This window comes from Genypterus blacodes, unplaced genomic scaffold (assembly GCF_046128005.1).
Source record: "Genypterus blacodes isolate CSIRO-AG114 ecotype Tasmania unplaced genomic scaffold, CSIRO-AGI_Gbla_v1 ptg000207l_1, whole genome shotgun sequence".
In the NCBI taxonomy this organism is placed as follows: domain Eukaryota; kingdom Metazoa; phylum Chordata; class Actinopteri; order Ophidiiformes; family Ophidiidae; genus Genypterus; species Genypterus blacodes.
Genome location: NW_027467006.1, coordinates 30,001 through 42,500, shown reverse-complemented (window position 1 = coordinate 42,500; position 12,500 = coordinate 30,001). Strand labels below are relative to the sequence as shown.

The 12,500-nt window shown below is 46.0% G+C and overlaps 1 protein-coding gene across 2 annotated transcripts in view; it reads left to right on the top strand.

Moving 5' to 3' along the window:
- The window catches only part of rbks (ribokinase), a 24,795-nt gene that overhangs the window by 565 nt on the left and 11,730 nt on the right, over window positions 1–12,500 (top strand). For both annotated transcript variants that reach the window (XM_076169536.1, XM_076169537.1), the window contains exons 2-6: window positions 2,360–2,421; window positions 6,865–6,997; window positions 8,460–8,523; window positions 9,401–9,463; window positions 10,020–10,184. In XM_076169536.1, coding sequence (XP_076025651.1) covers window positions 2,363–2,421; window positions 6,865–6,997; window positions 8,460–8,523; window positions 9,401–9,463; window positions 10,020–10,184 — 484 coding nt within the window. In that variant the 5' untranslated portion in view covers window positions 2,360–2,362. The remainder of the gene's footprint in view (window positions 1–2,359; window positions 2,422–6,864; window positions 6,998–8,459; window positions 8,524–9,400; window positions 9,464–10,019; window positions 10,185–12,500) is intronic.

The following is a 12,500-nucleotide window of genomic DNA, read 5'->3' as shown; positions in this document are numbered from 1 at the left end:
GAGCTTCAAATCACAATAACCCAATGACGACACTGTGATCCAGTCCAGCTCACTGAAGAAGAAGATGGTTGAGGCGATTGAGGCAGATCCTTCAAAGCCAGTGAAGAGGGTGTATGATCAGGTGGTTAGGGAGGCCCAGGACCACCATGTCCCTCAGATCAGTAATGTGCGCTCCAGACTCAATAGGAAACGGGCCTCACTTTTACCACCTGTATCACCTGAAGAGGCTGAGGTGAGGACCTGGGCAAAGTCTCTGTTAGAGTCAGGCAACAACAACAGCAACAACATCATGCTCTCCAGGCGCTCACACAGTTTTCTCAGATATCCGCAGACATTGGACAGTTGTTTTGAGAGGGGAGTTTATGTAAGAGTTCATTCATAAATAAATCAGCAACATGAGAGAGAAGTGTCCGTGTGCTTCTTCCCTTCACTAAGGGCTTCAGACTGAGACAAGTCTGATCAAAGTCTTCATTAATGATACATAATCCATTAGTCACAGTTATTAATGAAGTTTATGTGGAACTTATATTCATAAAGGATTTGAGTGACAACAGTATCAATAAGTTCTATCAGCCAATAATTGAAGCACAGCTGAGGATGACTCTTGCTTAGTCCTCTGATTTGAGTCTAACCCTGGATAATTGACCTCTGACCTCTGACCTCTGCCTCCTGAGATAAAGGCTGAATGGGGTCAAGTGAGCACAGAATCCTGGAGCTGAAAAAAAGCCCACATTGCATCATCTGCCATCGGCATGGCAACTGGTTCAATGAGCCACGTGACCCAACATGAAGTTCAGACATGAGAGCTGTGACTTTAATTTAAAAGGATGAAGAATGAGTACACTGCAAATGGAATCAGTGTGTGTGTGTGTGTGTGTGTGTGTGTGTGTGTGTGTGTGATGAGCACATCTGCAGCAGCGCAGTGCAACTGATTCACTGCAGGGAAATTCCACTTTGATGTTACTCAGAAGTATTCCCAAATTATTCAACATTAACTACCACAGGAATGTAGATTGAGTTATCATCAAAACACTGTTATTCATTTAAAACACGATCAGTTTCCATTTTACATTTAGTCTGAGTCTCCTCCTATAAGACACTGGGAGGGAAATACAGGCGGGTCTGTGTGTGTGTGTGTGTGTGTGTGTGTGTGTGTGTGTGTGTGTGTGTGTGTGTGTGTGTGTGTGTGTGTGTGTGTGTGTGTGTGATGGAATGGTGGTAGAAACAGAACCTTGGTGATTATAGTGATTATATGAGATTTTGAAAAGCATTTCTTTAAACATGGACGCTCATATTATTGTAATCACAATCATTATCCAGCTGAAGGCCCGGCTGCTCAACCAGATGAGGGTCAAATATTTAACATGGCTTCAGTCAGAAGTGTGTTCTGCTTGTGGCTCCGGCTACATTTCTATTTAATTGTCTACAAACTTGATTTGCATTTCTATAAAAGTGAACATGTGGGAGCTCACTTTGTTGAACTAATTGCAAAGAACTCGTCTGTCTGCAAATCCGTCCTCTCCTCGTTTGCTCATTGGCAGGATGCGTTTACACCCTCAGGCTCACGCTAACCTTTTCCTCAGATATACTTTATGCAGTAAGCTTTATTCTCCAGTGATGTTGAGCAACATTTTACCACTAAACTGCACCCACATCAGCCAGGTTTTGCTTATTCAACCTCCAAATCAGCAGTAAAGGGAGAATGTTCAGAGGGTTCTGTGCTCATTTCAGAGGTTGGACAATGCAAATGTAATTTTAATCTAGCGCAGTGGAAACGTGGAGGGTTCTAGTCTGGCTCTCTGTGCCTGCAGAGGGAAGACAATGTAAGATGTGGGAGAGAGAGAGAGAGAGAGAGAGAGAACTGAGCCGTCCTGCAGCCAGCGGCCAGGCTTTCCAAGTGCCGAGGAAGAGATTTGAAGAGATTAACATGCTAGCATTAGCTCCGATACAAGCTGAGGATTGAATTAATTAAAGACTTTGCTGCACTGCGGTGCGTTCACGTCGAAATTTCCCTCCACCAGCAGCAGCAACCAGACTGGAGCCTGCCCAAATCAGCCGGCGACGAAGGCTCTATTTTTACCCTCATCCTTGTCTCAGTCAGGCTCATGCTAATGTGGGAGATAAACGCTACCAAGTGATTTTTGTTTGGAGGCTTTTCAGAAACTAGTTTACATATTTTGCCTGAAATGCCCCCGAGGAGTCGCTTAGGGTTTAGATCGTGTCCTCGTTTATCCAGAATGCATTTAACAGAAAGGCTGTGATGAGTGTTGATGCAATGAACTCCCACATCACCTCCAGACTGCATGAGTGTAACCTATGCAGATAAATCACATATACACGCTTGTGTCTCCCTGATCAGATCATGGCCGAGGAGGCGTTTGACGTGATGGTGGTGGGCTCCTGTATGACCGACCTGGTGAGGTGAGTGAACTCGGACCCCCTGGGGTTTGTATGGCCTTTAACCTTTGAACCATTAATCATAAATTTAAAAGTAGCAGTTTTATGTTGTCAATAACTTTGGAACCAGACATGGAAACATTTAGCGCCTGGATCACAGAAAACTTAAAAGCTGCAACAAGCAGTCAAAGCTAATTTGATGGTCAGTAAGCTGTGACATCATCACTGAGAGATGAGGTGGAGGTGCTGGGCCTCTTTGCTATATGCGCCCCCTGTGTGTGTGTGTGTGTTGTTCCTCTTAACTGTGGGGATTTTCCAGGACATGGTCTGGTTACATTTCATGCGAAGGCTCTAAATCTAAATCTGGGCACAGGAAACTCTCCGCTTCCTCAGGTGGGCCCAACAGGAAGAAACAAGTTGGGCAAAATTTCATTGCCATATTCGGACTCTTCTACAAAATGATTTGAGGAGTTTGTCTCTCCTTGGGGGAGGAGGAGGACGAGGAGGAGGAGGGTGGTGGGGGGAGACATGCAGTTGCCCCCCCTTTGCCGTATTCACATTGAGCTTCCCACCTGACACTCTCATGGAAACAGGAGTCACAAGACGTCAAGTTAGAGATATTGCGAGCTTTATTTCAAATAGTTTGAATGGAATTCTTCAGAAACCACAATTGTCTTTGGCATTAAACCTGTTTCCCTTTCTTATTATGAGCCATCACCACCAACACCACTGTTTTCCTTCCTGGATTGTATTTTTATACGCCGTCTTTATGGAAAAGTATGGTTTGTCGGCTGAAGGGTGTTTTTCCATCCTGGCCTGCCTGCAGTTCTGTCTGCAGCTAATGGGGAAGTGGTCTTAAGTTAGATACGGCCTCCAGTTTCTCACTTGTAAAATGTGAGGTTGAGATCTGTGTGTGTCTCCATCTGAATGCTTCTAAAACAGAGACATTCATTTGTAACTTTAAATATTTATTTGTTCTCACAAGAATATGTTTAATTTATATATCTTACTTATTTATTATTTTATGTTCCATGTCGTCAATTATAATAATTATTTTTAAATTCATATTTTAACATATTTTATTTGTATTTTATTGTTCTTGATTTTATGCCTCTAAGACAATATTTACTTTTTGTTATTTAATTTAACATTGTCTTATTTTATTTCCTATTTTATATTCTGCTTTATTTTCTATAATTCTATGATTACTCCAAGTTTTGTTTATGTATTTTATACATATTATTCTAGAAATGATTACATATTAATTTGTATCTATATTTAACATCCTGCCTTATTTAGTTTATGTTACATCCCTCTCCTTCCTCTCTGCATGTGTTGTTCTCTGTGGGCTGTTGTCTTGATTCTGTATTTGAGTGTGTGTGATCCTGTCTGTGGTCACTGACAAACCCATCCAAGCAGCTGAGTGACGCAGCTGACGGATTGAAACATTCTGAGCGTACAGATCGTCAGGTATAATTACTGCTGGCTGAAATGTCAGCGTTGCATCATCGTGTACGTGGTGAGAGCTGCGAAGCCAAATAGGATCATTTCCCACGAATCATTACTCATCAACTCCGGCACAATGGGCCAGTAGAAAACAATTTGTCACCCACGTTTCCTTAACCTTTGTAAGCAGTGACACAATCTAACAGACGCCGCCACTAAAATAAGAAATACCACAGTAAAGTGTCACTTTCAGCTCCTGCTAAACAAACCTGAACTTGTTTCACATTATTTTCATTTGGACACAGTTTGTAGTGTGTGTTGGGTTGTTTTTGTTTTCGTTTTGTCACCTGGTTGCCAACAAATGGTGATGTGAGCGATTTGCCCCTCAGTCTTTGCTGAAGGAAGCGTCTCTCTCAGTCGCACACTCCAGCTGTCACATCTTACTCCCCTCCCTCCCTCCCTCCCTCCTCTTATCACAAACATATGGATTCTACTACTGGGGTTTTTTGCTAAGTATTTATTTTGTTGCTCATTAGCAATTTCAGTCAGTGATTTGGGCTTTGATGGTCAGGAGTCGTCAATTACGAACTAATAAGCTGACGGGAAACGGCCTGTTTTTGGATAGTGTGTGTGTGTGTGTGTGTGTGGTGGTGGGGGGGGGGGCTTTTGAACGGTGGTCAGTATGGTGGTATGGATGGGAAACGGGGGGGTGGGGGAGTTAAGTGGAATATATTTTCAGCCCTTCAAAGTGATATGCATGACTTTGAAGTAAAAAATCCACTAAAGTCCTGCTGGAGTCTCTCTCTCTCTCTCTCTCTCTGGCCTCTAATTTGAACTCATTGCCAAAGCCGTACAGCGCCCCCTGCTGTGTGCCCCACACACAGATTCCTTTTGCTCGCAGTGAAATTTTCCCAAATCACATTTTTGAAAATAACAATACGTTTCTGTCAGGTAGCTTTTTTCTACTTTAACCTGGTGTTTTTAATAGAATCCCTCTGATGATTGACAGACATGTGGGTCCCAGCTCTGACTGAAGCATCTTATAACATAATACTGGATCAATATCTATACATCTATATTTACAACTCAGTGTTTATGAAGCAGCTGATGAAGAGTGTTGTTCCAGCAGGACCGTCGCTTAGAAACCTTCACAGAACAAAGCCCTCTGACACACACTGTGCTACACACACTGTGACACACACACACACACACTCAGCAGCCAGGTTATTATAAACTCTTTGTTAGGATCCAATAGAACACCACAGGGTTCAAACTGTCGGGGAAATCCTAGAAATTCATGGAATATGGAAATCAAGTTTTCCAGGCATGGATCAACCAGGTCAGCTTTAGACGGCACGGCATGGGGAGGTGTTTCTAATGTTTTGACCAAACCATTCACACACACAGCATATATGATTCAGGAGACTGAAGCTGTTTAAAGCTACTGATGCAAATGACATCACACAACAACTGAACCAGCTTCTGTGTTATTTCCTTTGACCGTCTCCTGACATCTTACATCACTCAAAGTCACTTCATGAACTCTGGAGGCAGACAGAGAAGTGTTTGGCAGACTAAGTGGTGACTTTACTCCGCACACTGTCTGGACGGGTAAAAGCAGCGTTTAGTGTTTGTCCGAGTCTACTTCCCCTGCCGCTCACCGGCAGCTGAGGAACCGCTGTAATGGGAAAGGAGCAGAGGGAAATGAGAGCCGGCCGCAAAGCAAACACCTCACGTCACCCAACACCTGCTTTGGCCTTTTGGTTCTGTGGGAGAAAATGCACCTAAGCTGCACTTTAGCACATGACTGTCCTGTTGATTTGGTGCACTCACGACAGACAACAATAGCCAAGTGTGTGCGCGTGTGTGTGTGGGTGGGTGGGTGGGTATGTGTGTGTGTGTGTGTATGCATGTACTTGACGATTAGGAAAACCTGCAAATCTTACATGTCAGTCCTGCAGCCGTGTGTGTAGCGGGTGGAGGAGCTGCTCAGGTGGGATAAAGGGGTATTTTACAACTGTGTGTGTGTGTGTGTGTGTGTGTGTGTGTGTGTGTGTGAGATGTTTACATGTGCTGGACCTTTGTTGTGTTTTTTCCTCAGCACAGTGCAGCGTCAGTGACCCAACATCCTGCCGGAGCTCTGAGCCTTTTCATGTTTTGGTGCGTCCGTGTGAAAGCAGCAGTATTTACAGCCAGCAGCCTCTGACTTACTGGAAATCCTGGGATTGAGCGAACTTACTGTAATAGCACACCTGCCACAAACACACTCACGCACGCACACGCAGACACATGTACGAAAAGGGCAACAGCAGGGTGAAAAACAAGTTTATGACAACATTTTGCCATCCACCAACCCTGTGGCCCCGGGCAGTGTTGGCCACGGGCCAGACCACCGCGTCCTGACGTACAGAACCAAGCCGTCTGGAACTCAACTGTTACTCACCACCCACTCTGGCCCTGATCAGGGAACACACAGCTCCGGCCTGAGGGCACCCACCTGTGGCATATCAGCCCCGGGGGGAGAGGTGGGGCTTCACCCAACCCTGTTGAGTCAGCCGTTACCCGGTGCGGGGCATGTCGAGTCGAGACAGAGCCGGGGTTTGCTGGTTGCATCATTAGTACATCTGCAGATGCTCCAACATGGAAATATGTGGACAGCTTGTGGAAGCGATTGAAGCGTGTTTTGTGTTTCCTGCCGCTTGTGTTGTGTGTCAATGTGGAAAAAGCTGAAAACATTCAAGCGAAAAAAGGTTTCATTCATTTGTAGTTTCTGGACTTTGTTTTCCTTTCTGTCAAAGACCTTCACAAGAACAAATGATGTCATCCTCTGAGCCCTTTGTTCAAAGAAAAAGCTGAAGAGGAGCAGACCTTCAACTCATGTCTTCAACCGGAAAGAATTAAACCCATATGAAATATCGATTTTTCCGTTTTATAAAAGACCTGAACCCTTTGATGATCCCCTTTGTCAGAGTCTTTGCTGAGTCTGTTGGACCTTGTGCTCAATGCCTGTTTCTCTTTCAGCCAGACACCAAGATTACCTAAAGCAGGAGAAACCATCCATGGCCACAAGTTCTTCATTGGTTTTGGAGGCAAAGGGGCCAACCAGTGCATCCAGGCTGCACGACTGGGAGCCAAGACCGCAATGGTGTGCAAGGTAGGAAGGCCAATCCCACTCACCAAGGTCTGATTGCGTTATAGTTGAATTGTGTCTCTATTCCATTTGTGTCCTTTCAGTTGTGTGTCCTCTGTGGATTTAGCAAAATTCGAATGACTTCCTGGAGAAATGATGTCCTATCTAGTTTGCTGACATAGTCCTGAGATTGGACCTGTATGGATCTGTGCAACACAATCCATGAAACGCAGCCTCCCAAAGTTACTCCAGAGCTACGTTTACATAAAAATATGTTGGCCTTTGTCTCGTGTCGACCACCGTACGTCTTCATCGTTTGCTATCCTACATTAACTGTGGGATTCTCACATCAGATAGCAGCTTGTACCCAAAGATCCAGAAGATGTTTAGCAGTTATTGTAGCAGTGTAACTTCTATCTGTGGGATCTGAACTCAGTCCATTCAAAGGACTACAGATCTGGTAAGTGAACACCAGAAGTGCTTCAGTTTGCAAGAAAAACAATGTCAGTGAGCAAGAACAGAAGTAATTCCCCAGAAAATCACTTTTAAGTAAAACAACTAGGCGTGTTCCACCTTTGGCTCTTCCATTTAATACGCTGCCTTCACAGGAAAACAAGAGTCCAAGTGATCTGCCAGGACTCACATAGTCCGCCAACTAGTTAACAACAAGAGAAACCTTATAGCTTTGTTCACACTTCAGTCAGTCATCTCACTGCATCAACTCTCCATTCCTCATTTTCTCTTGATCAATACCATACCGCATGCATACGCCCACCCACGCTCACCCGGCTTCAAACAGGCCTATTCCCATACCATACAACCCCACGTCTCCAATCAGTACGCTCAGAGCGCCCTTTCAACCCGAGCGCTAAAGCACCGAAGCCCCACCTCTGTCAGAACAAAGAGGCCCGATCGATAACATCCCAGTGTGGCAGGAGCTCTCCCAGCTTTGGGAGAACCCAAAAATAGTCAAAAACATCCAAGATGGAAGGCCACTCTTCAAACAGGATGGGGCCAAGCAGCCAATACCGGCCCATCATAGGCAACTACAAGTGCCCGCAATTTGGCACATTGTTTGGAAAGCGTGGGTTCGAAGTAGGTGCCTCGGAGCAAGGTGGGGACCCCTTCCTCAACCAAAGTAGCTACAGATGTGGACGTCCCTGTGCGGATGAGGGGAAGAGGGGATAGAAGGAAGGAAAACCAAATAGAGGTGGACGTGAAGAGGCGTCAAGGCGGGGTTACTGTGTCTTCCAGGCTTGGCGCAGCTGGTCGTGTGTTTGGGCGTGTGTGTGTGCGTTTGTCGACTTTGTGTATTCGTTTTCGCACATTTTCGGCACCGGCACCATGCCAGTATGCTGGCAGGGCAAGCAAAGATACAACCCAACTGAGGTTTGACTAAACCACTCTTCAAAACATGCCGCTAACCAAGTCTGACCCCGCTCCACTCTCTCTTTGTTCTAATCGCTTTGCCTTCAATCTTTCCTAGGTTGGTAAAGACTTCTTTGGAGACAATTACATACAGAATTTCAAGGACAATGGTGTTCACACGGGTAAGATACCAGAGTGCTTTTGTTTTCAGTGTTCCGTGCCAAATTAGGCGCCATTTTGGTGCCGCATCAGTAGATTTGAACCTGAACCTTATCCAGGCTGCATCGTCTTCACAGATGAAGGGTTTGGACTCAACTGTGAGCTCTGTGACTTTTGAAAACTGACTAAATAAGTATAACAATTGAATGGCTACTACTACTATGATTAATGTGATCTATTGAGACAGTTTAGAGGGAACACTCTGCCTGTTCTCTAGCACCTAGGAGATGCTGAGGTAACCTTTGCGGTGGTTATTGATCGAACACAGTGAAGACACAACACTCTGAAATATTGCATTCAGTTCAAAACAATACTTCTTTTCTCTTCCCATGTGAGTGTTCAGGTGTTTCCCTGTTCACCACAACCCTGCATTAAGTGGAAGTAACAACTGCTAATTTTCTACACATTGATTTTGAATCAATAAGGATCAGTGTTGACCTTTAGTCTCGTCAGAATCTGAATGGAATCATTGTTAAAATGACCTCACATCTCCCAGAGGAATCTTCTTTTTCTAATGGACCTGTCTGGAGCCAAGCCTGTGAGCAGAGACACTTGTGTGCTTTGTTGCCTTCCACACATGTAGTCGTGTCTTTAAAGTGCACAGCAGCTGATCCGTTCAGGGGAGGACTTGTGGCTAAAGGAAGCTAAATGTAGCGTCCTGGTGCAGGTTGACTAACTGTGCCCCCTTTGGATCACAGTGTGTTTGTGTTATGAAAGCTTCTGTAGGTTTTTGTTGGTCGCAGCATCGAGCAGAGAAAGAAAAGCAAGAAAATCGGAGTTTATGTTTCGAAGAAAGAACAATAATGGAGGCTTTCAAACGTTCTTTTCTGTCTGTCTCAGGCTTTGTAGGGCAAACGTCTGATGCAGCCACTGGAGCAGCTTCAATCACTGTCAACGATGCAGGTAAACTCTTTAGCCACGAGGCGAGTCGACCCTGCTGAGATCATGAAAGCTTTGAGAAGTGAAAGTGCTTGTGCACCTGCACACACACACCCGAGTGTGTAGCTGCACTCGCACAACACTTTGTCAGTGTTTCTGTCTCTCTCGCTCTCTCTCTCTCTCACACACACACACACACATAGGCAGTCGACTCATTCAGGGAGTTCTTTGACTGAACTCCACAGGGACCAAAGTGCAAGATTCTAAATCCCACATTCCAACTTTCCCACATTTCTGTCCTGTAACAAACAGAATCAGGATGAGTCTCAATCCAATCTTTACCTTTGATCTCAGTGAGGACAAATACTATTGATTACTGAGTGACAGTAACATTCTAAGGTGAATGGTTGAAGTGTTCTTTGTTGCTTCAGTTGTATTTTGAAAGACGTAAACACGCCACAGCTTCACACTCATGTACTTCAGCACATCACCGTCCTGAGCTCCTCTGGGGTTTGTGGTTGCCATGACGCAGTGTGTGTGTGTGTGTCCCTGAGTCGTCACACACGTGTTTGTTCCACAGGTGAGAACGCCATCGTGATCGTGGCCGGCGCTAACATGCTGCTGGGCGCGGAGGAGCTGCAGGACGCTCGTGCGGCGCTCAGCCGTGCCAAGGTGCTGGTGTGCCAGCTGGAGATCAGCCCGCTGTCCTCGCTGCGGGCGCTACGCACGGCTCAAGAGAACCACGGTCAGTGTGTGATCCCTCTGTCTGTGTGTGCTCAGGTCTGTACCCTTATGGATCCATGATCAAAGCCTCTAAAAGCTCCTCTACTCTAATATGTTCACCTCTGCATGTTGTCATGGATCTCTAATCTAAATGGATTCATAAAGGAGCCGTGAGGAAGAAAGGAGCCAAAGGAAATAGATTTTACAAGGCATTTGCGTCACAGCAGATCTTTAGCATCACAGCTCTATCTGGGTGTGTCGCAGCTCATTTAAAGGCCTACAGACCTGCTGAGTGAAAACACAACACCTCCGCAATCCAACAAAGTAGAAACGATCTGATCGTCCTGCAGAGTCTACAACCTCACATTATCCACACAGGACATCCAAACCAAGAAAGCTTTGCATTCGCACGTAAACAAAGCTATTTTAGACCCTCCATCCCTCCATCCATCTATGCCTCATCCCTCCATCCATCTCTCCCTCAATCCCTCCGGCCCTCCGTCCCTGCACCTCTCTGGTCATAGCCAGGTTACTGAGCTAATGGTCTTTAGCAGCGCTCTATTATTAGCAGCCCTTGGCGTCATCGTAGGCGTCTGGAGAGCCTCTCGCCCTGTCATCATCGGGGCCTGTTGCTGGTAATCTCTCGCCGCAGGATGCCAGGACCAAAGACACGCAGCCGTAGCGGCGTTACAGATGGGATACCCAGATGGCCTCGCAGAGTGCCATCCTCTTCCTCCGACTCAACCCCCGCCCCATCCCCTCCGCTATGTCGATCAAACAACGGGATTAGGCTCGGTGTGTGACGCCAGCAGGGAGGCGAAGCGAGCGAAGATGCAGCCAAGGATGCCCCTCCCCCCTCCCCCCACCTCAACCTCAACGCTGCCACACCAGTGTGTTGCGTAAGTGGCGCCCTCTGGAGAGAATGGGTGTTAATGGGTTTGGCGGCGAGGATTTGCTGAAGCGGGGGTGAAGCGCCGCTCCGGTTTACGCAAATGTCACCAACGAGACGCACAGACGCAGTGTGAGGCCAAATCAGAGATTCACTGGGAGAGATAAGTTACAGGAAGAGTCCAATCGCTCTGGAGCCTCATGGAAACACTTTCACTGTCTGACATTTAAGATGGAAATGAATAGAATTGAACATTAATTCAGAGGAGTTTCACTCTCACTCTCACTCTCTCTCTCCCTCCCTCTCTCCTTCCTCCCTCCCTCCTTCCTCCCTCACTCTCACCTCCTCTCTTCCTTGTTTGAGCAAGAAGCCACTTTTATATTTCTCACCAGATGCAATTAGAGCCTCTTAAAGCCCTTTCAGATACTCACTGATGACTCATGTCTTTCGTGCGTGTGTGTGCATGAAAGAGAGAGTCTGTGCGTGTGTGTGTGTGTGTGTGTGTGTGACCTCTCTCTCTCTCTCTGTCTCTGTCTCTCCTCCACCTTTCCTCTAAGCTGATGTATCTCTGTTGACTTCTCGCTCGTGCTGCCAGACTTTGAACTGGAAAACCAAAAAGCCGAGTCATGACACAAACACACACTGCTGCCAGACGTGACTCAGCGTGCACACATCCCTGCGTGACCACATCTGTCCCAGCAGCTGTGTGTGTGTGTGTGTGTTTTCTCTGACACCTGGGCAGAGGAGCGGGCCGTCCACAGTAGCAGCAGTTTAACCCCTCACACGCTGCTCCTCATGCTTATTGATTATTGATCCCCTTCCCTTCTTAACCCTCCCTCCGGTTGCACATTGCATGTGCGTGTGTTTGACATCAGTGCCGCAGGGACACACGCGCGATTGACGCAAACCCTGACGGTCGCGGCACAGATGGCCGGCGAGGAAGCGGAGGGGAGAGCGTTTGGTTTTCTATACGCCGCAGCGCTCACATGCTTATTGATAAGAATGTGAGTGACACCACAGCGTGAGGACGACTTTGTCACTTTCAGCAATTAGACTGCAGACCCTCGTCCCTGCTGATGAGTTGCCATGGAAACGTGATTACAAGATCTATTTTAACATGCAATTAGATGGTTATTATTATTACTGTTGTTGTTGTTGTTGTTGTTGTTGTTGTTGTTGTTGTTGTTGTTGTTGTCTAATTAGAAGCAGGAGCTTTCCTTATAAAAAGACATCCGTTAACTTTACAATCATACTAATCTAAATCTTTAAACTACTCCATCTATCATCTAAAGTCATCAGAGTGACATTTAGTGCTGCATAAACTCTATATCACTCATTTGGTGGCTTTGGTGTAAATCTTTGCACATCATCTATCATCATCTTCTGGGTGTGGATGGAAACGTATTGATACGACAAAACAGAAGACGGATCAATGAGCACGACTCCGTG